Source organism: Dipodomys ordii, unplaced genomic scaffold (assembly GCF_000151885.1).
Source record: "Dipodomys ordii isolate 6190 unplaced genomic scaffold, Dord_2.0 Scaffold220, whole genome shotgun sequence".
Classification (NCBI taxonomy): domain Eukaryota; kingdom Metazoa; phylum Chordata; class Mammalia; order Rodentia; family Heteromyidae; genus Dipodomys; species Dipodomys ordii.
In genome coordinates, this window is record NW_012267436.1 from 347,941 (window position 1) to 375,190 (window position 27,250).

General features: G+C 44.5%; 1 protein-coding gene across 1 annotated transcript in view; it reads left to right on the top strand.

Moving 5' to 3' along the window:
* Dysf (dysferlin) overlaps window positions 1–27,250 on the top strand; it is a 209,293-nt gene that overhangs the window by 178,931 nt on the left and 3,112 nt on the right. The window contains exons 43-55 of the mRNA XM_013035761.1: window positions 4,289–4,417; window positions 4,696–4,851; window positions 6,684–6,775; window positions 8,870–9,040; window positions 9,710–9,852; window positions 12,208–12,347; window positions 13,431–13,519; window positions 13,772–13,867; window positions 14,223–14,364; window positions 18,217–18,316; window positions 24,312–24,490; window positions 25,779–25,888; window positions 27,084–27,231. Of these exons, the coding sequence (XP_012891215.1) occupies window positions 4,289–4,417; window positions 4,696–4,851; window positions 6,684–6,775; window positions 8,870–9,040; window positions 9,710–9,852; window positions 12,208–12,347; window positions 13,431–13,519; window positions 13,772–13,867; window positions 14,223–14,364; window positions 18,217–18,316; window positions 24,312–24,490; window positions 25,779–25,888; window positions 27,084–27,231 (1,695 nt within the window). The remainder of the gene's footprint in view (window positions 1–4,288; window positions 4,418–4,695; window positions 4,852–6,683; window positions 6,776–8,869; window positions 9,041–9,709; window positions 9,853–12,207; window positions 12,348–13,430; window positions 13,520–13,771; window positions 13,868–14,222; window positions 14,365–18,216; window positions 18,317–24,311; window positions 24,491–25,778; window positions 25,889–27,083; window positions 27,232–27,250) is intronic.

A 27,250-nucleotide genomic window follows, 5' to 3' on the forward strand; every position in this document is an offset into this window, starting at 1 on the left:
ATTGTTTCTAACACATTTATAAGATTATTTCTTTGTTGCTTTGTATGTCCCTCCCCCATGGTAAACCTCTGCTTTCACTATATTTGATGTCGGTATAATTTCTGGAGGGGAAGGGAGAAAAAACAAATCGTTTAAATAGGGATACAGGTGGACCCATTGCAACAATGAGATGTACAAGTTGTTATGTCGAAAATGAACTTTACAACTTTGGTGGGGGGTGAGGAGGATTGGGTAGAGGGTGGGGGGGAGGATGGGAAGGGATGGGAAGGGGAAACAAAGGAGGAGGCTACAATGTTTGATAAGAAATGTGCTCATTTTCTTGCCCATGTAATTGTAACCCCTCTGTACAGTATTTTCACAATTAAAAAAAAAGACGCACAATACAACCTAGGATCGCTAAAAAATTAAAATGTTGACAAACAATGCTTTAGAACAGTTTTACAAACAAAATCAAGTAAGTGTAAATATAAGGAAAGGGAATTTAACTAAAAAGTAAAGGAAACAAAACAGATCATTTTATATAAATAAATTGTATACTCCTTAGTGAAAAGAGCTTAGAAATACTCCAAGCAAAAGTGGTTATGAAAATTGAGGGGATGAATGGGGTTGGGGGAGATGAGGGAGAATTATGAAAGGGGCAACATTGATCAAGATGCCTTGTACTAGTGAACTGACATGTTGAATTGAACCCCCTTTGTACAACTACAAGATAATTTAAAAAATTAAAAAAGAAACTTAAAGTGACACAAAAGATAAAATTCTTTTCCAGTAAAAATATAGCTAAGAGTACATAAACTAATTAACTTCCACAAATAAAAGCACAAAATTATTGAAATGAAGTGATTTTGTGTGTGTGTGTGTGTGTGTGTGTGTGTGTATGTGTGTATGTATGTGTGTGTGTGTTGGTCATGGGGCTTGAACTCAGGGCCTGGGCACTGTCCCTGATCTTTTTTACACAAGGGTAGTACTCTATCACTTGAGCCATAGCTCTACTTTCCGCATTTTTAGTGGTTAATTGGAGATAAGAGTTTCACAGACTCTCATGCTCTGGATGGCTTTGAACCGCCATCTTCAGATCTCAGCCTCCTGAGTAGCTAGGATTACAGGCGTGAGCCACTGGCACCTGGCTCAAGACGAAGATTTTTTAAATATTTTTCTTTTTGTCAAATATTCAATAAATAAGGCAATAAAAGAACTGAACAACAAGATAAAGTTGTAGCTATAAAATACAGAAAAAAATAAACAGAGAATGTGTTTTTCCTGGTCTTTATAGAACATACAAAATTTGATCATATATTAGTTTAGCAATAAGTTACCAAAAGCAGAAATAATACCAGACAGATTAAAATGCAATAAAATGAGAAATTAATAACAAAAGTTTAAACAAAAAGTCCAACTAGTTGGAAATTTACAAAGTATTTTATTAGGACTTCCAGTATGAACATGGCTGCATAAGTCAGCATTTTTCCTCTTTTCTCTTGGAAATCATTCAAACCCACAAAATCCATTTTTCAGAAAAGTTGGAAACAAATAAAAGCCACAGTCTCCAAAATATAAGTAAGGGCTGCTCAAGGACAAGTAAAATTGGGTAGAGGCAGTAAATGAAGAGAGGATTCCTGAGGCTTGATGGAAACTCATAGGGGTAACAGGTCTGAGAAAGCTTCAGCAAAATGGGCTTCCAAATGGAAGAATGCTGATAATTACTGAAGACAGGTGTTGGGTTCACAAGAGTTTGTTAGTTATCCTCTTTATATTTTATTTTATTCTATTTTTTGCTGGTACTAGGGCTTGAACTCAGGGCCTCATGCTCTTACTTGGCTTTTTCTCTCAAAGCTGGTGCTCTGTCACTGAACCACAGCTCTACCTCCAGCTTTTTTTGTGGGTTAATTGGAGATAAAGAGTCTCATGGACTTTCTGCCTGGGTTGGTTTCGAATCATAATCCTCAGCTCTCACCCTCCTAAGTAGCTAGGATTACAAGCATGAACCAACAGTACTTAGCTTCCTTTGTTTTGGTGTGCTTGAAAGTTTTTTATAATACATAGTTTTAAAATATAGTTCTTGCACTGGGAAATAGGATATTAATCCCCTTCTTTACAAAACAAGACCTTTGGAGACAAGTTCAAGTTGATGATGGAAATCTATTAGATCTGGTTTGGTTCAGAGAAGCTGAGAAGGAAGAGTTACACAGGAGTCTCATGGACAGCCCTGTATGTAGAATGCAGTCTGCTTCCATAGTTGAAATGAAGGGAACAGCAGTCTAGCTGAAATAAGCTCATTTAAGGAAGTAATAGCAAAAAAAAGATGCAGTGTTAACTTAAAAGTCATATATATATATATATATATAAATTTCATCTATAAAAATATAGAATAAATATAAATATAATAACAAATAAATATACATATAATAACAAATATATAATATTTACATATATAGTAATAAATTAACATAAATGACATATATATGTGTATACACATATACGAAGAAAGGAAAATAGAAATCAAACTCACCAGTAGGAAAAGACATATGCACACTATAACAATTTTGCCAAGGAGCAGAACAGATGAGACTTTTTAGAAATGGCGTCATCAGAATGCAGAGCAGAAAAGAAATGACTTGAGGATGACGAGCTGAGTGCAGATGGTGGCACTCAGGAGGGAAAATGAGGGAAATCTGTTACTAGAACATGTGTGGAGTGGAATAGACACATGGAAACACAGGGCCATATCATTTCATCACAGAGGGAAGAAAGGATAAAGGTAAGCAAAGCAAAAGGGAAACAAGAAACAGTTATAAAACAATGAGAAAGTAATAGATGTATATGTCAAGAAAATGAGACCCAACATTTGTATAACTGGAGTCTCTGAGGAAGACAACCCAACAGTGAAAGAAAACAAACATCATCACTTAATCAAACTTCACTGGATACATGTATATGTATATTGAAAGACCTTACTGTGTATGAGGAAAAATTGACCCGGAAAGGTTAACAGTGAAGTTATTTTATTTCAAAGATAAAGAGTCCTGACTACCTTTCTCACTCTCAATATATGTTTTTTTTTCTGCCTTTTGGGGGGATAGTACTTGGGTTTGAACTCCTGGCCTTGTGCTTGCTGGGTAGGAAGGTAGGTGGCTCTCCCACTTGATCCACACCACTTTTTCAAAATGACTAATTATATTGGTATTTTTTTGAGGTAAGGTCTCATTTTATGTCCTTGCCAGGCTGGGCTAGTATCCTCTTGACTTGTACTCCATCATGTCTCTGGAGTTCATGAAGGCTTGTCATTGCTCTCAGCCACTGTGTTTCCTCTGTACGTGGAATAACAAGTGTGAACCACTGGTTGAGATGGAGTGTTACAAACTTTTGTGCTTGGGTTGGCCTTGAACTGTGGTCCCTTGAACTCTACCTCCCAAGCAGCTAGGGTTATAGGTTTCAACTACTAAGTCTGCAAAAATGCATCACTGTCAGATAATGCTACCTCTTACTTGTATTTCTGGTCATCTTGAGGCGTTGATCAGAGAATAATTGTAGTTTGAGGTCAGCTGGGTCAGAAAAGTCTGTGAGACTCCATGGCTAGTGAACCAGCAAAATGCTGGACTAGAGATATGACACAAGTGATGAGTGTCAACTATAAGCAAGCAAACAAGCAAACTGAGTGAGAGTATGAGGCCCTGAATTCAAACCATAGTACTAGCATACACACACACACACACACACACACACCCCTTTTGTATATGATTCTCAGGTACCTAATTTTTTTGTTGTTGTTGGTCAGGGGGCTTGAACTCTGAGTCTGGGCGCTAACCCTGAGCTCTTCAGCTCAAGGTGAGCACTCTACCACTTGAGCCACACTGCCACGTCCAGTTTTCTGGTGGTTAATTGTTGATAAGAGTCTCATGGACTTTCCTGCCTGGGCTGTCTTTGAACCGTAATCCTCAGATCTCAGCCTCCTGAGTAGCTAGGATTACAGGTGTGAGCCACCTGCGCCAGGTCCTAGAAAATTTGATTAACTCAAAAACCCTATTCCCTAAGGAGCTGGGCAAATGTCTTCCCATACTCCTTTCTCCTGGGCATTTGTTCTCATTCTCTTTTCTCTCTTTTTCTTCTTGGCTCATCTTGCCACCTTTCCAGCTCTGCTTTTGTTCATTTATATATTTTTGGCTTACAACACTCTCTTCTATGTCCCTCTCTTTCTTTCTGCACTCTGACATTGTCTTGTTTCCTTCTTTTCCTGTTTCTTCTTCCCTTAGTGACCCTTGTCTCTTCTTCTTATTCCCATGTGTGACAGGTCTATGACACACAGCTGGAGAATGTGGAGGCTTTTGAAGGCCTGTCTGATTTTTGTAATACCTTCAAGCTTTACCGAGGCAAGACTCAGGAAGAGACAGAAGATCCGTCTGTCATTGGCGAGTTTAAGGTGAGCTTTTGAGGATATGTCCCGGTACAGACGTATAAGATTGTGGTATCGTTGCAGTAAGTGCACAGTGGGAGAGGTTGTGTTGATATTCGTGACCATGTGAGGAATGGAGGTGGTGATGTTGCTGCTGTTGCAGATTCTGATGACGGCGATGGGATGGTGTTCTGCTGGATGGTTCTTCATGGTGGTGACTTTTCATAGAGAAAAAGATGGATTGCCATATGGTTATCATGTGGATGACAATCATAAAAGTGAAAGTTAAACCCTCTGTTTTTTAGGGCCTTTTCAAAATTTATCCCCTCCCAGAAGACCCAGCCATTCCCATGCCCCCAAGACAGTTCCACCAGCTGGCTGCCCAGGGGCCCCAGGAGTGCTTGGTCCGAATCTATATTGTTCGAGCATTTGGCCTCCAGCCCAAGGACCCCAATGGGAAGGTAATATTTCTGAAGCTTTTGGTTCCCCTAGAAGAATACACCTAGCTACAAAAACTTGTAAAATCTGGACATAGTTTCTGACCCAGAAGCTTTCAGTAAACTGGGAAAACCAGATGAACACATGCAGAGCTGAGATGTATCTGGACAGAGTTTTGTCAGGGATCAAGTGCTCCAGAGGTAAGAGAAGGTCAAAGTCAGTACAGGACTTTGGAAAAATAGAGAAGACTTCCAGGAAAGACTAGGATTCTTAAGGATACACAGAGTTTTGATAGACTCAAGGGGAGAAGGAAAGTTGTATGAAGGAGTCAAAGCATAGGCCAGACTTTCAAAGACAATTGCTTCCTTTATGTGTGGAACCAGGGTAAAGTATAAGATATGAGGTTGAAGGTGCAGGTTGGGAGTGAACTTGTAGAATTTCAGTGATGAGTAGGGAGGAGTGAAGAAGGAAAAGATAGGATTAGTAACTGCCACGCCCATCCATATGGAGATAGAGGCAAAAGAGAGACCAGGAATACTCATCTTGTCTTTGTTTGGAATTTTGATATTTTGTTCATCATGGATTAATGGCATCAATTTTGATTTTTAAAATACTATTTGTTTTGATTACTGAATTTTGGAGCCTTCCCTGAAATTTTGTGTCTGAGGCAAGAGACTCAGCTGTCTCACACTAGTCCTGGCCAGAAATAGAGGAGGGAGATTCAATGAAGGGAGGATTCTAGAATCACACAAAGGTAATGGGGAGGGAATGGAGAAGATTTTGAAAGAGGAAAAAGGAAGACAAAGAGGTAGCAGTGGGGTAAGACAAGAAGAGGGTTCACAGACAAGAACAGGGTTCTTCCTTCTCTCATTATATGAGTTCATGTCTAGTGTGTATCCTTGTGATGGTGGGTAGAGCCTACCCCTGCGGTGACGTGCCCCTCCTCCAGCCCTGCTTTGTTGTTTTTGGTCATGGGGCTTCAACACTGTCCCTGAGCTCTTCTGCTCAAGGCTAGTGCTCTACCACTTGAGCCACAGCGTCACTTCTGGTTTTCTGGTGCTTAATTAGGGATAAAAGTTTCATGGGGGTTTTTCTGCCCAGGCTGGCTTTGAACCACAATTCTCAGATCTCAGCCTCCTGAGTAACTAGGATTATAGGCGTGAGCCACCAGCATCCGCCTACAGCCCTGCTTTATAAGGCTGAGAAGTCCTACCATCACAGGGTATAATGGCCTCCAGGATGTAGCTAGTAAGCAGGCCTGTATCTTTCAAGCATTCTTAGAGGTAGGCTAAGTCTGGGTGCTCTCTGGCCCCAGCTGCTCAGGAAGGACTGCTGAAGGTTACTGTCACTCATAGGTATCATCTGGGAGACAGGCCCAAGCTGGCTGGCTAGCTGACAAAGGGTGACCACCTCTCTTTTCTTCTATTTGGATAAGCAGAGGTCACAAAGGACCTCCCCACACATCTAGACAATTTCTATATAGAATACTGTCTATGTATTATGTGTATGAGGATAGGGACCTAGTCTAATCAACCTCTCTTAATGAGGTCGTGGGTCAGAAGTATGGAGGACTTAGGAAAGAAGAGCTGGGGGTATACCAACACACATGCAAGGTCTAGGGAATGTGTGTGTGTATTGATATAGCCCCACTGCTGGAGCTGAGATTGGAAGCCTGTGTCTGGCCAACTGTTATGGTATGGTATGCAGGATGGACTCCCAACCAGACCCGACACAGTCTATACTGAAGTTTCCTCAGGTCTGGCACCTCACCCCTTTGGGATACAGGGGACCCAAGAAGCCCCAAAGACACGTTGGGACAGTGATTTCACACATGTGTTTCTGTGTCCTCCTCCAGTGTGACCCTTACATCAAGATCTCCATAGGGAAGAAGTCAGTGAGTGACCAGGATAATTACATCCCCTGTACCCTGGAGCCTGTATTTGGAAAGTGAGTGGGATGTAGTCTGGTCTTGGGATGGAGGGGACACTCTAGAAATGCTACAGTCTAGTGGGTAGAGATGGCTGCCCCTGGGAGGTCCCTGTCATAAGAAGCAGAAGTGCATTCCCTAGAGCTTTCCTACATCAATATAGCCCCAGTTCCTCTTAGTTAAACACACCTTACCTCTAGGATCAGAAATCTCCATGGACGCTCAGAAAATACATTATTTGGGTTTTATTTGGTGAACTTTTGGGGGATAATTTTAGATTTTACAGAAAATATACAAGGACAATGCAGAGTTCCCATATAGGCTTACCCCAATTTTCTCCACCGTTAACATCTTGTATAACTATGGTCCATTTGCCTGGCACATTATTATCAATGAACCCTAGACTTCATTAGGACTTCACCAGTTTCCACCAATGTCTTTTATATTTTCCATATCTAGTCCCATCTATCAAGTTGCATTGAGCAGTTACTATTTCAGTGTCCACATACATCTGTGGTGGATATCTACAGAAAGAATGGAGACCCAAGACAATGAAATACTGCTGGAAATATAAAAACAAAGGAAGAAAATCAATACCCCTGCTGTGAGAGTGGGTTCTGGGCCTGAGTTGCTCTTGGTTATGAGCTCTTAAAACAACAACAAAAAAAGAGGCTGGCAGCGATTTCTCAGGCACCTGTAGAAGAGGTCTGGTGTGCCAATATATCAAGCAACACATTACATCCCAACATGGGTATCTGTTTGGTTAGTTGAGGTCACTCTATCTACAATGCAGGCCAGTAGTCAGCTTGGAAAAAGGCAGCTTTTGAAGGAGAAACAGTCCTAGGTGGCACTGAGTCATTATCCAACCAGGATTTAGGATGGAGAAGGAGGATGGGAGAAAGTAGCTCTGTTTGATAAGTTTCAGTGGCGGGTCCAGGCCTATGGGGTATTGGTAATGGGCCTCTCTCACACAGGGGTGAGTATGGTCAAGGCCTAGGGCAGGTGGCAATGAGATAGAGTGCAGAAAACACTCCTCCTGCTCCCATTCTCCATTTCCTCTGAATCACAGCCCAAAGCTGGTTCCTGGGATTTTGAGCCTCCTGCAGATCAGTGCAGAAGCACTTTCACTCTACTTTGACTTTATAAAAGTCATAAACTTAGTGTTAGCGCTGCAGCTAGGATGACCAGATCTGCGTATGAGCACCTTGAAGGCACCCTAAGCACCTTTGTTGCCAGGACTTTGAGTGAGCCATGTGTTTCATAGGGGACTGTGAGGAGGGAAGCAAGCTCTTCCTGCCTCATATATCCTGTTTAGTGAGTGTGCTCCTCTGCCCTCTAGCTAGCCAGCAACCCTCCAGGACCAGGACCAGGACCAGAGGAGCTTAAGTTGTGGCAAAGTATCATTACATGTGCCATCTGTGATTGAGTAGATGCTGTACCCCTTTAGCAAGCCACTGCTCAGCCTTTGAGGGTCCTCAGGTAGTTCACTCCACAATCTCTGGCTGTTGGGACCCTATGAGGTCCCATAGGGTAGGATTCAGAGCAGCTGTAGTCTGGCCTTGCAAGAGTTTCCTCTTCTTCACAAGATGCACATGTGTTCCTCATCCCAGGCATTGCTAGGAATCCAGTTTCTCCCAAATGTGGCCCTTGTCTGCTTCTGTATGCTGCTTAAGTGACCTTGAGCACAAGAATGTCAGTATGAGTCTGCCAGCCTAGAACCCTTTTTGTCTCCATCTTGAACCTTGTAGAGGCTGAGGTTCAGACCCCATAGGTGCTCTCTCCCAAGAAATCGTTCCATAAACCCTCCTTTCCTTCTGCACCAGAAGTGGATGTGTAGCCCAAGTCTGGACAGCAGGCAAACTCCAGAGCTCTGGTATCTGGAGTTTTACATCTCTTGGTCCTAGCATTTTGTTCTATTTTATTCACACACACGTACCCCACACCACCACCCCCACGTACACATGCATACACACACAGCATACAGCTACACTGTGGGTGGTGTGATCTGAGGAGGGTAGCCACCCTGGGATAGCTCACTCTGGTGCTCCTTTGTCTTCCTACTGGGTCCAGTGACATCAGGGGCTGGCAGTGTCCTGACCTCTACCCTCCTGCAGGATGTTTGAGCTGACCTGCACTCTACCTCTGGAGAAGGACCTGAAGATCACTCTCTATGACTACGACCTTCTCTCCAAGGATGAGAAGATTGGGGAGACAGTCATTGATCTGGAGGACAGGCTGCTGTCTAAGTTTGGGGCTCGTTGTGGACTCCCACAGACCTACTGTGTGTATGTGCTAAAGGCTGGCTGCTTCTCGACAACCAACCATTCTGTCTACTGAATACTGCTGTATGCAGCCTGGACTTAGCGCTTTCCAGACATTCTCTTCTGAACTCAGTGGCGGGGGTGGGGGTTGACATGGGGCAGGGGTGGGGGAAATTGTCTCCACTCCACTCAGAGAGGTTATGGTTCGTAAATGGAGGATTAGGATTTGAGTCTGCTTATCTGACTCTAGAGATCTGGCTCTTTTATCACATTGTTATAAGCCAGTGCTCTCTAAGGCAGTGGACTGGGCCCCTGGAGAGAGGATGGGAAGAAGGGAGAGAAGGAAGGTGACAGACAGTTGGGCACAATGGGCTCCAGCTGGGCCTGGGAAGGAATTCTGTGATAGTCTCTCAGGAGAATTCAGGTGTGAACAGTTCTTCTTCTAACCATCTCCAGTCTTGTTTGGATCTGTTTCTCTAACTCTGGAAATGGGAAACATGTAGATTCCATTTCCACACATATTATGACCTTTTCTTTCGTGAGCCTCAGTTCTTCAACTGTAAAATGAGGGCGATGAAGAATATGATGGAGCATCCACTGTGAAGGGTGGATGCTGTTGTGTGTGAGGGTACAAAGTTCACTACCACTAGGATCTGTGCTACATCTCATCTTTGCTTTGCACTTGGGCTTCAGCTCTGGACCGAACCAGTGGAGGGACCAGCTCCGCCCTTCCCAGCTTCTCCACCTCTTCTGTCAGCAACACAGAGTCAAGGCCCCTGTGTATCGGACAGATCGAGTGACATTTCAGGATAAAGAGTACACCATTGAGGAGATAGGTGAGTTACTATGTGATTCCCCCACCCCCCACATCAAACCATGATGGGCTCTCCTCTCTCAGTCCCTCCTCTCTCATTAAGGCCCTAGTGACAAGTGACACATCCCAGAGCAGCAGGGTTAGGGTAGGTGTGTGATACTACTTGTAAATTAGAGGTCAGGATGGGATCAGGTTCAGAACTATATCCAAGGCCATGTTTAGGCCCATCTGAGGACAAGATTGGGATGAGTTTGAAGCCAAGATCAGGGTCAGACTTTGGTCAGAGTTTAGAGAACATTTAAACCCTTTTCTACATGAATTGCACTAACCTGCTAGCTTGACAGATGCTGATGAGCCTTTGAAACTCCTGTGCATCGCCCACATAGCTAAGCATCTGAAGGGCAGGCCAGCGATCTTGCAGGGTTTCCATCCCTGCCACAGATTCTGCCTACTATTGGTGGCTGAAAATCCTTCCACATGCTCTCCATGTGTCTGAGATGCCCACAGGCCTGTGTCGCCCACCCAGAGCAGCCCAGACTCCCCTGAAGTGTTTACAGGCCCAGCTGGCCGCTCGCCTCCTGCTTGTTTCAGAGATGTTTGATGTCAGAGCTGGTGTTGAGGTTATAAAAGGGAAATGATGGCTTTGATGGTCCATGCCCAAGTCGCCCCTCCTCCCCATTCTATTTTCCTGTGTTTCCTGGGTCATGAGCCAGGCTTAGCCATTAGGCATCCTCCCATTCTCTTTTTCTCTGGAACATACATCTGTTTCAGTGGTAGTCTCATTTCCTCTGGTGGCAACTGATTCTCTGTGAGCAACTTTAGTTCCAAGAACCAAGGCACAGGCCATTAAAATATGAGGTTTAGCATCAGCCTGGTTTTACAGATGAAGCTATTGAGTTCAGGAGTGGTTAATGACCTACCCAAAGTCACCACCCAGCTAGGAGCAGAGCCATATTTTTGGATCTCTAGTGCCATGCTTATTCTTTTGGGACCCTTCTTTCCTCTATCCTTTCTTTGGTAGTCAGGCAAGTCTGGTGTGTGTGTGTGTGTGTGTGTGTGTGTGTGTAAATCTGTATTGGTGTTCATTGGCCCACATGAGTGGGACTTGAACCATCATCACCTCTAAGTCAAGGCCTCTGGCACAGGGGGTTCCAGCTTTGGGTTTCGGGCTGACAGGCTAGGCTTTTCCACATGCATGACCTCAGTCACCAACTCATTTCCTGGCAGGCAGGAACTGCACTAGGAAGCATGAGGGGGAAGAGAGATGTGATTGTGCCTAGGTGAACATGTGAGCCCGGCTGCCCTGCTGCCCAGGTGTGGCGCTTCTCCATGCTTCAGGCTTCACATCTGTGAAAGGGTGAATCAGTAACACTTAGTTTCTAGGGTTCTTGTGAGGACTGGATGTGTGAATACATATGAAGAACATTCTGGAAGTGTTTTCTGTTCGTGCTGCTATTATAGCTAGTGTTGGAATGACTTTTGTGAACCAGAGCATAGAAATAATAACATGAAGCCAGATTGTGGCAGCTCACAGTTGTGGCAGCTAAGAAAGACTTCCTGGAAGGGGTGGCCTTTGACAGACAAGAAGATTTGTACTGATGAGAAACAGGAAGGAGTTTCTAGAAGAGCCCTGTTAGAAATGATGGCAATGACTTGACCAACATATATTTGAAAACTAATAACACACACAGGTGCCATATATGTATTCTATGTACAGTAATGGTTGCTGGACATGTGGATTTGTGGAGCTCATAGAAAAATTTCTGTGGCCACCAAGCACCTGAAACCTCCAGTTTAGGAATCTTAGGGCTCAAAGCAGGTTCTTAGCCCTTGGGAGTCGCAGGCATCCATACCACCTCAGAGAGTCCCACAGTGTCTCCATCTGCTGATGACTAGAAACAAGCTTGCTGTAAGAATGTGTCTGTTTACTGCAGTAGAGAAATTGTCTTAAGTTGAATGTTATTTCTTTTTGTTTCATAGATCTATAGTTTCACTTCAGACAAATCTCCAAATAACGGTTCCTAACACTAGATCTCTATTACTACTATGCTGAAATAATAATTGTTTATGAAGCAATATAAGAGTAACTGAGGGAAGTCTGCGGCGAATCCCTCTGCTCAGAGGGATTCGGCAGAGGATTCCTTCTGGTATGGAAAAAAAGAAATGATGGAAATAAGGAAATAGGAATTTTAAGCCTGTCGATGATAAGATTTCCTCATAGTAAGGGAGACATAGGACCAGGGCAAGGATCTGGGCTCCGGTGAGGCTGTCGGGGAGAGGGGCTTCCCATTTCCCTCAAGCAGTCCACTTAATCTGCCCACTGGGCTGCCTTGCCATCTCTCATGCACTTCACATCTTTTTTCTTGGTTTGGGGCAGATGCTGGCAGGATCCCGAATCCACACCTGGGCCCAGTGGAGGAGCGTCTGGCTCTTCATGTCCTTCAGCAGCAAGGCCTGGTTCCTGAGCATGTGGAATCACGGCCCCTCTACAGCCCGCTACAGCCAGATATTGAGCAGGTGGGATCTTGAACCCACCTGGGCCCTGGAGAGTCCTTAAATTATAGAAAGCTCCACCCCAAAGCAGCATGAACACCTAGAGGACCTGCGAGGGATTTGGCCTTTTTTTCCTTGGCCTGTATCTTCAGAGTCTGGGTAGTCACCACAGCTAACCTATGAAGGGATCTGAGGGCTTGGCCTCCATGGTCACCTCTGGTCGTCAGAGCTGGTGAACAAGGTCAGCAGCAACTTACTCCACATGTAGGCCTGGCCTCTGCCTTCCATCTGTCTTCTAGAAAGACCGCTATCTCACCCTGGCCTCAGAGTATACCCCTGTTTTTGAATTGGTCAGTGGCTATCTCAGATGCATCTCTACCCTGTGATGGGTTGTAGTGGTTAGAGAGTAGGCCCAGTATTCCATGATGAACTCGCAGAGACCTATAGAGATAGGCAGGGGAAGCCTCTTATACAGAGGGGAGTGTGAACAGACAGCAGGCTTGAGACTGACCAGAGAAGGCTGATCTTTGGAGAAGGAGAGGAGAGGTTGCAGGCAAAGAGAAGGGCCAACATGAGCCCTGAAGATGCCTTTGTGAGAAGCAATCTTTCCCTACTAGGTGGCCTGGCTACCAGCCTCCCAAATCAATGCAGCTGATTTGAGGACCAGCTTGCAGGGGTGACTTCACCAAGTTACTTTAACCCTAGCTCCTTAAGATAGGGAAAGTAATCTCATACCAATTTGTAGATGTGGAGGAGAGGTTACAGGTGGGCTTCTATATAGAGTCCTTCTGAGCCCTTGTAGCTAAAGCCTGTTCTGTGACCCTTCACTGACTTGCATGTACCAATCCTCAGGCACACGAAAGCATGCCTCAAAGGTTGCTATCTTTGAGAAGCCTGCATAAGTCAATGGCTTGTGGGACAGGGGCTCAATTTCTGTGATCAGCCCTACGGTTTCCTGTTTAAGGTCCCTCTGCATGAGCCTCTTCTAGAAGGCCTGGATTTTCTCGGGTCTGTGTCTCAACTGCCTGGCACAGAGCATCATGCTCTGTGTCTGTGGGTTGAATGGAAAGGATAATGAATAATGAAAATGAACTCCTGTCTCTGCAGGGGAAGCTGCAGATGTGGATCGACCTGTTTCCAAAGGCTCTGGGGCGGCCCGGACCTCCCTTCAATATCACTCCTCGGAAAGCCAGAAGGTGACTGGCTCAGCCACAGGTTCAAGCTACACTGGAGGGTCTGGGCTAGTTGTGGGTGGTGCCAGGAGATCACCCATTGGCCAGGATTTGTGTCATTTGCATCTTAAAGCACAGCATTTGTTTGGGCCTGGCCAAGGGTCCAGCCATGTGGGTACTAGGTCTTCTTGAATTAGCCAACTGCTCAGCCAAGGGTGTCCTACCCTTTGGTGGGCAAGGCTTGCAAATTTGCGTTGTTCTCCTCTTCTGCCCCAGGTTTTTTCTGCGTTGTATTGTCTGGAATACCAAAGATGTGATCCTGGATGATCTCAGCCTCACTGGGGAGAAGATGAGTGACATTTATGTGAAAGGGTAGGGAGCTATTGCTGTGCACTTGGACACGCTGAGGGTTGTGCTGTAGGGAAGGGGAGAACAGGAAGCTCTGAAAGAGGATCTCGTGGGGTATCGTTGAGGAGTGCTCCTCCCACCATATTTTCTCTTCTGCCTTCATCTTTGAGCTAAAATGGATGATACCCCAGACATTTTCTGAGAAGTTAGAATGTTCTCTATTGGATGTCATATTTTGTGCATCACAGAAATTTCCTGGAAATTCTATTTACAATAGCACATACTAAGTTTCTTTACCTTTGTCATCCTTGTTGGGCCAATTGGAAGATGAACATTGTAGTAGAGATGTAATGAAAAATATCCTTTAACATATGTCTAGTTGGATGGTGGGCTTTGAAGAGCACAAACAGAAGACAGATGTGCACTATCGCTCCCTGGGTGGTGAGGGTAACTTCAATTGGAGGTTTGTGTTCCCCTTCGACTACCTGCCGGCCGAGCAAGTCTGCTCCATTGCCAAGAAGGTAAGCATTCCTTCAGTCCTGGACTTTACCTTTCCTGTGAGACCTCACCGCCTCTGTCCCCTGTCTTTCAGTGTCACAGCCAGCATTGCCCCATCATTGTTGACACTCCCAACAACCACCACCCAGCTCTCATTACCTGCAAAGCTGCCCCCATTATCTCTGTACTCTTCCTCTTCTTCCTCTTTCATCACCATAGCCATTACCAGTGTCATGGCTGCTCACAACCACTTACAGCCACACAGCCATCGTTTGTAGCTAAGTCTAAATTCTACAACTACTATCTTCCTCCCTATTCCAGACAAAGCAAGCAGCAAGAATGGTCTTGGGCCTGAGGGGAAAGAGTAGAAGAACACACTATGGTCATCAAAGAGGCAAAGGGAAGCCTGATGCTTGTGGTTCAGGCCTGTAATCCTAGTTACTCAAGAGGCTGAGCTCTGAGGCTCAAAATTCAAAGCCAGCCCAGGCAGAGAAGTCCATGAGACTCATCTCTAATTAACTTTCAAAATGCCTGAAGTATAGAGGCCTGATTCACATGGTAGAAATATGAGCCTTGAGCAAAAAGCCAAGTGAAAGTGAGGCTCTAAGTTCAAGTCTCAGTACTGGCACAAAAATAGGCCAAGGGCTGGCCCTAGCCAGGGAACTTCCCAAAAGGCTGGCTTGGTTAGGTTGTCTGTAGGTCTGAGAGTAGTTTGGCTAAGCTCCTCTGGCTCAGAAGATTCCCACAACTGTCTGGTGCCTGGTGTCTGTGGTCATTATCTGGACAGGCACTGGGTAAGACACCGACTTCGAGGCCTAAATTGCTGCTGTTATGTACCCAATCTGCTTGAGCTAAAGGCACTTGTGGGGACAAGTAAGTATCAGTGGGGATCAGTGGATATGTGTCTTTGCATCTCCTGGCTTAAGTCTCATCTAGACTTTAAACTTTGTATCACTAAAGTACAGGGAATCTGAGGGCACCTGGTATGCCCTTAGGAAGTAGCCACCAGAGCATAATGGAGGAAACCGTGGTACAAAGACCTGTTGGAGCTTCCAACTACTTTTGTTCTGCCTGGCATTCATTGCCACCAGGAGATGCCCACCTGCTAAATGGGCAAGTGCCTCTCTGCTTGAGCCATCCAAATGTGGCTCTAGACTTCCAGCCTGGAAGTCTTCTGATTGGCTGTGTGGTTTCACTAAGGGAAATACACATATGTATTTGCCTACCTCATCCTTCTCAATTCATTGCTTCCTCTCCACCTGATCCATTCCAATCTAACACACAGGATCATCTGCACAGCAGAGAAACAAGAATGTTCCACCAAACACTCTGAGACCATCAAACAAAAGGAAAATATGGATTAAGCAAGGATTAGGGATTCTTTCATCCTGAGATTTCTGTGCAATGCTCACTAGAAAGTAGAATTTAGTAACAACATTCTGTGAAGTCAAGAAAAACCTAGACTGTTTGTAGTTGTAATCTTGTTTGCCTTTGCTGGTCATGTTTGTCTAATCACCGGCTTGTTTCCATAACACAGCCGACACTGCAATTGTCAGAGTGTAGAACATACCACATTAGATAAGTCTCCCCTCACCTCTGCTGTGGGCACAGAGCCAGGAGTGGCCAAGGGGAGGGCCAAAGCATCATGCACATTCTGTGAGGAAATTGAGGCTGAGGGAGATGCACATTGACTGCTTAAATGAGTCAGAACAACCTTTCTCTGTGACAGGTAGGGTGTGCAAGGAGTGGTCAGAGGTGATCTTCCTGGTTTATTCTATAAAGTCAGAGGAGAATCTGGCACAGTAGCAGGTGATTTGAGACAAATGGAAAAGGTAGGACAGCTTTTATGAAGAGACAGAGAGAAAGAAAAGAGAAGAGGAGGAAGAGGAAGAGAAAGAGGAGGAGGAAGAGGAAGGAAGAGAGGGACAAAAGAGAGGAGAGGAGAGGACTGAATGGAGGCACAGAGAATAGCTAGCTGATGGTTCTGCAGCCTAGTTGCCGGTACTAATTCAGAATTGGGGTGTTCGATTCAGGCACCTATGAAGTGTGTCTCTGTATTGAAGGCCCTGACAAGGAAGAGGAGAGTTGGTGACCTCCAGGAAGTTAGCTTCAGGGGCTGAGGATGGAGGATAAAGGAAAAGGTCTGCTGGGCTCCATGTGTGATAACTAGGCTTGAAGAAGAAGCCAGCAGGAGAGTGGGGTGGAGAGGAGAAATAGATGTCAAGGTGTCAAGGAGAGTCACGGCTTGGAAAGTAGGTTCCTCCTCACCCCAGGTCTGGGAAGAGGATGGCTGGAAGATCCGAGAAGGTCCAAGAGAAGAATGAGTAACTGAAACAGCGCAGGTGGCTCTGGAGGCAGCCAAGAGGGTGAGAGAGCCTGTGGACACTTCAGCGGTAGAAGGGACCCTGGGAAGCAGGTGGAGCCATCCCCACAGGGCACCAATTAACCAGTCTGGACTGGAGGATGGGTCTGAGGTGGCTTAATGAATGGACTGAACAGCTGCTGGGCTCCCTGGGCCTGCTGCAGAGCCAGCTCTCTGCCATGGGGTTCAGGACTTCTGGCAGGCAGTCCCTCCAGGGACCCCATTAACCAGACGAGACTGTCGTAAAGTACAAGGTCTCCTTTCATCCAGCTGCTTTGAACCACCGCTGCTTGTCCCGGCTGGCTTCCCACCTGGAGTCCAGCACACCCACCGGGGCCTGCCTGTGTGTCAGGCACCCACCCTGCAAATAAACAGCTAGTAAAAGGGCCCAGGCCAGGAGCATAATGAGCGCCTGGGACCTGGGAAGGGGGCTCATTCCTTAAACTGGAGCCCCCTCCCAGCTGCTCTCACTATGGGCTGTTTGAACCTCTGGCTCATTACTGAGCCCATAAACCAGGCTGGCCTGAAGAATGGAGGCTGCTGGCGGCCCTGCAGGCCAGTCGGGCCTGGAGCTGGCCATAAAAGCTGGCCAGAGGAAGGAGACACCTGCAGGAGACTGGGGAGAGGCTGGGCTTGGAAAGGGGGTGGCACCTTCACCAATCTAGGCTGCCATCCAAGATGTGACTAGAACCTCTCACGGGCAGTGCTCCTCGGGTTTGGTTAGGGATTTGGTTAGGGAATTTGGTAGCATCTGCATGACTGGTCATGGAGGCTGGAGGTGGCCATACAGCCCTCACAGCCTGAGATAGACAGTAAGGCTGTGTCTGGTGGGCAACTAGAGCCAGAAAACCTGTTGTCAGCAGTGCCCCCTCAGTCTATGGAGCCTACTCCTCAAGAGAGACTCATCTCTCTTGCTACCTGCTCAGATCAAACCATAGTGAGAGAAAAAAAATGAACCAGTGTGTGTAAGAAAGCTCAGTGACCGACCTTTAAGTGTGGCTACTCTCAGGCCTGTACCCCTTAGAAGCCTCTGAGGGAAGTGGCTCTGAAGACCTCGCTGCAGATGGAGCTGGTGTGAGGGAGAGGCTGGGAAGAAGCATCCTGTCCTTCTTCCAGCCCGAGGCAGGCTCTTGGAGGTGCAAGGGATGGGGTGGAGTTGCTGAGGTTCCTGTCCTACTGCCAATTCCTTACAATCATGGACCACAGTTATTTCCAGGGTGAGGGGGAGACCCCCAGGTTCTCAGCCAACCTACCACATCACCAAGGATCACTTGTGCAGAGCAGGGCTTCAAGCCTCTGTAACCTGACTGCCTGGGTTTGAATCTCAGCTTGCCGCTTCCTGTCTTGTAACTTTGAACAAAATACTTGCCTTAGATTTCCAGTCTTCCCTTCAGGAGTTGGCTCTGGCCAGACCCTCAGGGAATATCCCAGTCATTTATCTTTTCCAGACTGAAGAGACCCCAGCCTCTAACTTTGCTTGTCCACTCCATTCTCTGTTCCTTCTCTGGGTCAGGATGCCTTTTGGAGTCTGGACAAGACGGAGAGCAAAATCCCAGCACGAGTGGTGTTCCAGATCTGGGACAACGACAAGTTTTCCTTTGATGATTTTCTGGGTGAGCCTCCTTTCTGGTCAGGTCTGAGCTGCCTATCAAGGGGCTGTGTGTGTGTGTGTGTGTGTGTGTGTGTGTGTGTGTGTGTGTGTATGTTTGAGAAGCAGGGGAGGAGGAGTGGCCTGCATTCTGCCTGCAGGGGGCTTTGTAACCCAGGTCCCAGCTCTGAGTGAAGCATGAGACACAGAGCAGGGTCAGAGTGGTCAGAATGGTCTTGAATGGCATCAGCCACAGGCTGGGCTGGATGGTGGGGCTCTGGGAGGAAAGGAAGAGAATGGAGCGCAGGCTGAACCAGGGCACCGGTGTGATGGTTGTAATGGCTGCCAGGTCTCAGGCTTGATAGGATGTTTCCACCTCACCCCTATGTAGGCAGAAGGAGCCCCTAGAATCAAGTGACTTTTCATCATGTGCTGGGGGATTACAAATGGAAGGACATATATTACACAAATCCATGCCTATGAAATGTCTGTACCAGGCAAACACATAGAGAAGAAGAACTCATTAATGAGGCATGAGAGGGAGGAGAACTGCTAATGGGCACAGGAGGGCTATTTTGGGGGTGATGAAAATGTTCTGGAAATAGATGGTGGTAAAGACTGCATTACTGTGAATATTCTAGAAGTGGAGCTATGGCTCAAGCGGTAGCCTAAAGTCCTAAAGATCCCAGGCAGTGCCCACACCCTGAGTTCAAACCCCAGGAGTGTCACCAAAACAACAACAACAACAAACTGACAAAACAAATTTCATCAAACTCTGTGAATATTCTGGAAGCCACTTATTTACATACTTTAACATTTCTAAAGTTACATGAAGTTTACACCGCCCAAAAAATGTAACCCCATGAGGAAGGCAGCCCAGGAAATAAGGAGCCCTGGCCACCTGGGAACAGGGTGGCTTTAGACAGATGACTGCACCATCACTGAACAGAAAAAGGAGCTGGTTCTAGCTGAGCCCGTGGCCTGTAGAGGGGTTCTGAGGAGCATAGGCTGCTCTTCCTGTCCCCAGCCCTGCCACCCTGTCTTGTCATAGAACAAAACTACTGCAGGACTCATTGTAAAAGACTCCAGGAAAACAGTGCCACCAGATATGAATTGTATTACTTTACTTATTATTCTATATAGGACTCCTATAGAATATTAGAACAAATGTGGATAAAAGTCATACTTCTCCCCATTCATGTTACCACACAGAGATAACCTCCATGAACATCTTAGCATATACAATTATTTATTATTCCAGATATAAAGGCATTTACATATATATCATATAGGAATTTTATATGTGTCATACATATATGACATCATCCACATATTATTTAGTACTGTAGTTAGTATATCCTGATTTGGGGAGAACTTAGTATTTCACGAGCATCCTGGTCAGCAGATATCTGTCTACTATGACCTCTCTATCACTGCACTTGAAGCTAGCCTGATGGTCCATCAGGCAGACATGTCCTGTTGAGCTTAGCTTACTTTATCTCTCGTGGCAGTAGTGGATGCTCAAGATGTCTTTAGGTTTTTGGATGCAACACCCCAGGCATACATCTTTGGGCCTATTTCCCATAACTTCCCTTAACTTTAAGAAGTTGATTAGTTAGAGTTTGTGCATTTTCATGACTTTGAAATATTTTATTCAACTTTTTTTCAGAAAGGTTGTACTTGTTAACATTTCTACCTGTGTGTATTGTTTGTACAAGGGTGTCATTTTCCCTAAACCTTTACTATCACTGTTACACTAAAAAAATTCCAACAGCATATTTCATTTTACTTTAAATTTGTATTTATTATTATTTATTAGTATATATTATTCTTACTATTGGTAAGCTTTTTAAAATCATGGTTTGGGGATGTTCTTTTTTATTATTGGTTTTCAGTGCATTTTATATATTGAGAACATGTTGCAAATAATTTCTCTCCTTTTTTATTTAATTTGTAATTTTTTTCTCTTGAACTCTGCGCCTGGGTGCTGTCCCTCAGCTCTTCAGCTCAAGGCGAGTGCTCTGTCACTGAAGCCACAGTGCCACTTCTGGTTTTCTGGTGGTTTATTGGAGATAAGAGTCTCACAGCCTTTCCTGCCCGGGCTGGCTTTGAACCTTAGATCTCAGCCTCCTGAGTAGCCTGTAATCACAGGCATGAGCCATTTGTGCCAGGCTTAATTGGTAATTTTTATGAAATCTTTCATTTACAGACTTAAATTTTTTGGCATCAATCTATTCCTTATGGAATGAGGCATTAGAAATCTAATTTTCTAAAGAAAAACAAAGAAATTGCATTTTTACTGAATGAGTAAGCAATATTCAAAATAAAGACAAACAGGCTCATCCTTTGTTTTTAAAAATCAAACTTAAGGCCAGGCACCAATGGGTCATGCCTGTAATATTAGCAATTTCAGAGACTGAGATCTGATGATCAAAGTTTGAAGGTAGCAAAAAAGTCTATGGGACTCTTATCTCCAATTAACCACTAAAAAGCCTGAGATGGAGCTGTGGTTCAAGTGGTAGGGCCCTAGCTCAAGGACAGTGCCCAGGTTCTGAGTTCAAGCACCAGGATCAGTAGACTCATACACACAAGGACACACACACACACACACACACACACACACACACACACACACAAAATCAAACTTAATAAACCACTAATAAAAACTACCTTTTTGTTTCTTTTCCACCTTTATACTATGTTTATAGTTGTCTTGTATCTGTTGAATATTTATTACTTTTTGGATTTTCAAAGGAAATAATTAAGAATTTATAATCTTACCACCCAGATATAATTCTGTTTCCTTACAGTATTATGTACATCATGTTAGGACAATATGAATGTGTTATGTGTGTGCAATGTATGTATATGTCTCTGTGTGATTAAATAAACAAAATTCTAGAGACAAAATGTAGGTTTCTAGGGGCTGAAGTGAATAAAGATCTTTCCTCCCGCCCTCCCGCCCTCCCTCCCTCCTTCTGTCCTTCCTTCCTCCCCTTTCCTTCCTTCCTCCCCTTTCCTTCCTTCCTCCCCTTTCCTTCCTTCCTTCCTTCCTTCCTTCCATCTTCCTTCCTTTCTTTCTTTCTTTCTTTCTTTCTTTCTTTCTTTCTTTCTTTCTTCCTTCCTTCCTTCCTTCCTTCCTTCCTTCCTTCCTTCCTTTCTTTCTTTCTTTCTTTCTTTCTTTCTTTCTTTCTTTCTTTCTTTCTTGCTTGCTTGCTTTTTTTCATGCCAGACTTAAGGCTTGAACTCAGGGCCTGGGCACTATCCTGGAGCTTTTTTGCTTAAAGCTAGTGCTGTATCATCAGAGCCACAGCTCCACTTCCAGCTTTTTTTGGTAGTTAATTGAAGATAAGAATCCCATAGGCTTTTCTGCCCTGACTGGTTTTGAACCACAATCTCCAGATCTCAGCCTCTAGAATAGCTAGGATTATAGGCATGAGCTACTGGCACTGGGCTAAAGATTATTTCTTAGTGGGTACACAGTCATAATTAATTAATATATTGAGATCATAGTTTAAGTGAAGAATTAACATTTATTTGCATTGGATGGAGGGAAATGTAAGTGGATAGATAGATGAATGGGGATGTAGAGTTGAACAAATGGATCAAAGGGGTCATAACTATTAATGTTCAAAAGTAGTAATTATGTAAGGTTATGGAAAAAGTTGAAGAAGATGAATGCATATAGAAGGCAATTAAACTAGAGAATAATAGATCCAATGCTCAACTGCAGTAACTGAGCATTGTATATTGAAGAAATCCAGGCTCCTTTCTACAGTGCTCAAGGATTTCCTTAATTTGGCCTCAGAAAACAGTTTTTAAAAAGTTTACCTTTCTCACTTAATCACTTCAGTAACCTGTATTCCAGAGGCATTGACTCTACTACATTATTGTCCTTGGATTAGGTGAAACCACGTAGGATTGCTCTTTTTGTAGGTCAAAAACTCAAAGACAAAAAGTACATGCATTTTCATGTTTTAAACTAATGGTTGGAATTGAAAAGAAAAAAAATGATGGCCTTTAAGTTGATAAGATGGAACAATATAAAACGATCACGGTTTGGAAGACTAAGTTGGTAGATGGGAGAGACTGATGAATGAGTCACAGGAAGTTCTTCAAACTACCAGAACAGCAATGCTAATAATATAACAAGTGTTGGTGAAGATGTTGTGAAACTCAAACACATATGCATCATTGGTGAGGTTGTAAAATGATGAAGCCATTGAGGTAAACAGCTTGATGACTCCTCAAAAAGTTGAACACAAAGTTAACATATTACCCAGAAACTGTATTTTTAGGTGTCTATCCCAAATCACTAAAAACCACTGCAGCATTATTCACAACAGTTAGAAGTAAAAGGGGGGTGGGGCTGGGAAGGTGGCTCAGTGGTAGAGTGCTTACCTTGCATGCATGAGGCCCTGGGTTCGATTCCTTAGCACCACATAAGCAAAAAGAAAAAAAGCCGGAAGTGGTGCTGTGGCTCAAGTGGTAGAGTGCTAGCCTTGAGCTGAAGAGCTGAGGGACAGCACCCAGGCCCAGAGTTCAGGCCCCAGGACTGGGCCAGAAAAAAAAAAAAAGAAGTAAAAGGGACTCAAGTTAGCCAGACATGTGTGGCTCATGCTTATATCCTATCTCAACCTCAGGAGGTTGAGATCTGAGGATTGTGGTTTGAAGCCAGACCCAGCAGGAAAGTCTGTGAGACTGTTATCTTCAATAATCTATGCAGAAAAAGCCAGAAATGCCTCTGTGGCTCAAGTGGTAGGGTGCTATCCCTGAGCACAAAAAGACTCAGGGATACTACCTAGGCCCTGAGTTCAAGCCCCAGAGAAAAAGGGGCAGGGGACTCAAGTGTCCATCAACGCATGAAGGGATAGATAAAATGTGCTATGTACATGTGATAATTCAGCCATGAAAGTAATATTGCTGACATACATTGTGGATGAACTTTATGCTGAGTGAAATGAACTGGATACATGAAGACAAATTTGATTCTACTTATATGAAATATTTATTTATTTATTTATTTTTAATTTTATTTTATTTTATTTGTGAACATACTGTACAGAGGGGTTACATGCATGGGCAGGATAATGCGTACATTTCTTACCAAGCATTGCAGCCTCCTCCTTTGTTTACCCTTCCCATCCCTTCCCAGCCTCCCCCCTCCCTATATGAAATATTTATAAGAAGCAAATTCATAGTGTCAGAAAGTAAGATACAGGTTTCCAGGGGCTGAGGGGAGAGGTGGTAAGGACTGTTGTTTAATAGCTAGAGTTACTAAATGAAAACATTGTGACTGTAGTTGGTACCATTGAATTGTACATTCAAAAATGGCTAAAATGATAAATTTTGTGATAGATACTATCATTATAAAAATACCTTAAAAATTAGAGGGTATAGATGAGTATGATTTAAGTATGTTATATGCATGTATGGAATGTCATCACAAATCCTCTTTCTTTGTGTTAGTATATATTAATAAAAAAAACATAAAACAGAAAGAAAATTGGTGGGTAGGGGCTAAGAAGGTGGCTCAGTGGTAGAGCGCTTGCCTTGCATGCATGGTCCTGAGTTCGATTCCTCAGCACCACATAAGCAGAAAAAGCTGGAAGTGGCACTGTGGCTCAAGTGGTAGAGTGCTAGCCTTAAGCTGAAGAGCTGAGGGACAGCGCCCAGGCCCAGAGTTCAGGCCCCACAACTGAAAAAAAAATTGGTGGCTAGATGTATCTGGACAATGGAAGTGTGAGTGCATTTGTATACAGAGGTAGGTGGGTGACTTCGTTAAGGGAGGTCATTATGGTGAGTAAATGGGCATAAAGTGCCTGGGTAGATGGCTGAGAAGCTGTGTGGAGAGAACAGGAAATGGTGACTTTGTTGAACCTGACCCACAGCTAAGCCATGGCTAGAAGCTGAGGAGATGAAAGTTTTTCTTGAACCTGCCTGCCACAGGGTTGAACCTACCTCCCCCAGGCTGGCAGTGATTAAGGCATCCTTGGCTAAAGAACACCTCTGTGTCACAGGCTCCCTGCAGCTAGATCTCAACCACATGCCCAAGCCAGCCAAGACGGCTGAGAAATGCTCCTTGGATCAGCTAGATGACACTTTCCACCCAGAATGGTTTGTGTCCCTTTTTGAGCAGAAGACGGTGAAGGGCTGGTGGCCCTGTGTAGCAGAAGAGGGAGAAAAGAGGATCTTGGCGGTAAGTTAGCTCCCTCCAGGCCTGGTAGAAGGCATTGGGTAGTTTCTTCTATGGCATTCAGCAGGCATATGCCCATGCACTATTCTGCCCTTCTCCCTCTCCCGACTTTCCAAGACATTCTTTCTCTCCCCCATGCCCTCTTCCCAGCCTTCCTCTCTCAGGAGGTCACATCCAAGGAGGAGCCTATTTAAATGGAATGCTAGGGATCCATTCTGAGTCCTCCTGTGATCTGGGATTACTAGTGTCTAGGCAGAGGTTTTGCATTCCCATTTGAAGAGGACTCTCAGGCCTATTTTCTTCTTGCTGAGAAGTCTGCTTAAGAGACTGGAGGAACTTCCTTTCTTCAGTCCAGAGCAGCCTGGAGAGGAAGTTATTTTTTTGGGTGTTTTCCTAGAAATAGCATATAGTCAGCCAATTCTAAAATGGCCCTTGAAATAAAATATTCTTATTCCATAAAGAACTGTAATGATTAATAAGAAATACTTAATGCCCTAAAGAAAAAATACAAGCAAAGGACATACACAGATAATTCACAGAAGTACAAAAGCCCATTAGATGTGAAAAAGAGGGTTATTCCCTCTAGTAATTAAGGGTGATTTTTTGTGGTCTATTACATTAGATTAAAAAAAATAGAACTATTCATGTGGGGTGAGGATGCAGAGAGACAGACCTCATTTACTTCTGCAAGGAGCATTAGTGGTTTCACTGTGTGGAGAGGCAATTTGGTAACATATAATGAGAGATTTAACGAGATTTTTTTATGCCCTTGGACTCTATCCCCTACTTCTAAATTCTCTTCTAAAGAAATAACCAGATAAAATTAAAAATTTAGCTTCTGGGATATTTATTGTAGCACTATTTATAATATCAAAGAATTGGAATCAACCTAAATGAACCTAAATAAGTAGTTTACTAAGTAAATTATGGCTAACCAACCATGGAATGAACGTTTTACAGTCATTAGAAACATAACTTGAAAGAATATCTAATTATCTAATGAAATATATTCCTAAATGAAAAAGCAAGCTATAGAATGAAATATCCAGTATGACATTTCATACATTCAGCTGTGATGGATAGAAACATAGCAGGGCTGCTCTCCACATTGTGGAAGTGTGGGCGGTGGTCTTCTTTAGACATTTCTGTCATTTCTAAATATTCTGTAAAGAATACAGAATGAGGACAATCCTACATCTTAAAAATAATAGTCACATGGCTTTTAGGTTTGTCTTTGCCTGGCTTCTCTTCAGGTTACTGGGCAGAGGCCCTCACCATGTTATGTCCACAGGGAAAGTTGGAAATGACCTTGGAGATTGTCGCAGAGAGCGAGCATGAAGAACGGCCTGCTGGCCAGGGACGGGATGAGCCCAATATGAATCCGAAACTGGAGGATCCAAGGTTAGTTCCTGCCCCTAGTCTCTAAGGCCCACATGGCTCAGAGAGAAGCAGGCGATAGGCACCCTTTTGGGAGGTGCTGGGCTCCTCAGCTATTTCAAGCAGGCTTTAATGGATGCCTGTTGGCTTTGTGGCATACATGCTGTCATAGGGCATATGATGTATCATTGTGCTTGGGAGCCCTCCCTGAGGAGTAATTCTTATCCTCCTTTTATAGATGAAGAAACAATCTCAGTCAAGTTATGTAAGGTCATTCTAATCCCAGAGACAGGAAGCAGAAGTTCTCTCACCTGCTCTGGAGTCTGATCAGTCTTCCCAGTCACCTATACTTTCTGTGCTGCTACCAAGGTGGCTTTCAAATGACCTCTCGACCTTAATGTTGTCTATGAAATGCAGAAACTGTTGCCTATCTTCATTACACCAAGGGCCTTTAGGGTGATAGACCAACCAAGCCAGAGGACCATTCTTTGCAGTTCCTTGGACAGTCATGGAAAGATAATTTGGGGGTTTAAGACTATATTTGGTGGGCCCCTCAACCCTACTACTATGGCATGCTTAATGTAATCACAGTGCTGTCCATGTGCCGTGAGGCTGGCACGGAAGCATGGTGTTCTAGTCCAGAATTTTGGGAACTGGAGAGAAAAGAGAAAGCCCTGAGACCCCAGGAAGAGAAATCAGATGTTAACTTGGCCTCGATTGAGACACAAAGTTCTGCTATTAATGGAATTGTGGTGCTGACTAAGGAAAAGGCTTAGAAGTTCTTGACTGGGAGTAAGAATTATTTTTATGAGCTCCTTTCTCTCCATCCCCCCTGAGAATTATGTGTGTTTGGGCAGATGGCTTGGCCTATAGGATGCCCAGGGTGACATTGTTCACTTAACAGGGCAGCCTTGAGGATCCCATGTGTAGCTTGTGATTAAGTCCAAAGTCAGGAAGGGAGGATGACTGGAACAGGATTTCACTGCAAGACCAGGAGGGCAGCATAGTCTAGTGGCACCCAGAAGAACCTCTAGGGATTGGAGACGCAGGTCAAGACAGCTGAGTTTAGCAGTAGCACATGGGACATGGAGGCTGGAAAGGTCCTTGAGGGATCACAATGTGGGGAGTGGGGCTATTTGTTGTCCCTAGGCTGAGAGTAGGGTTGGGAGAAAGCAGCCCTGGAAAGGAGACTAACCAACCTCTGGGATGTCACTTTCAGGCGTCCTGATACCTCCTTCCTATGGTTCACCTCCCCATACAAGACAATGAAGTTCATCCTGTGGCGACGCTTCCGGTGTGCCATCATCCTCTTCATCATTCTCTTCATCCTACTGCTGTTCCTGGGTATCTTCGTTTATGCCTTCCCGGTGAGCAGGACTGATTGGG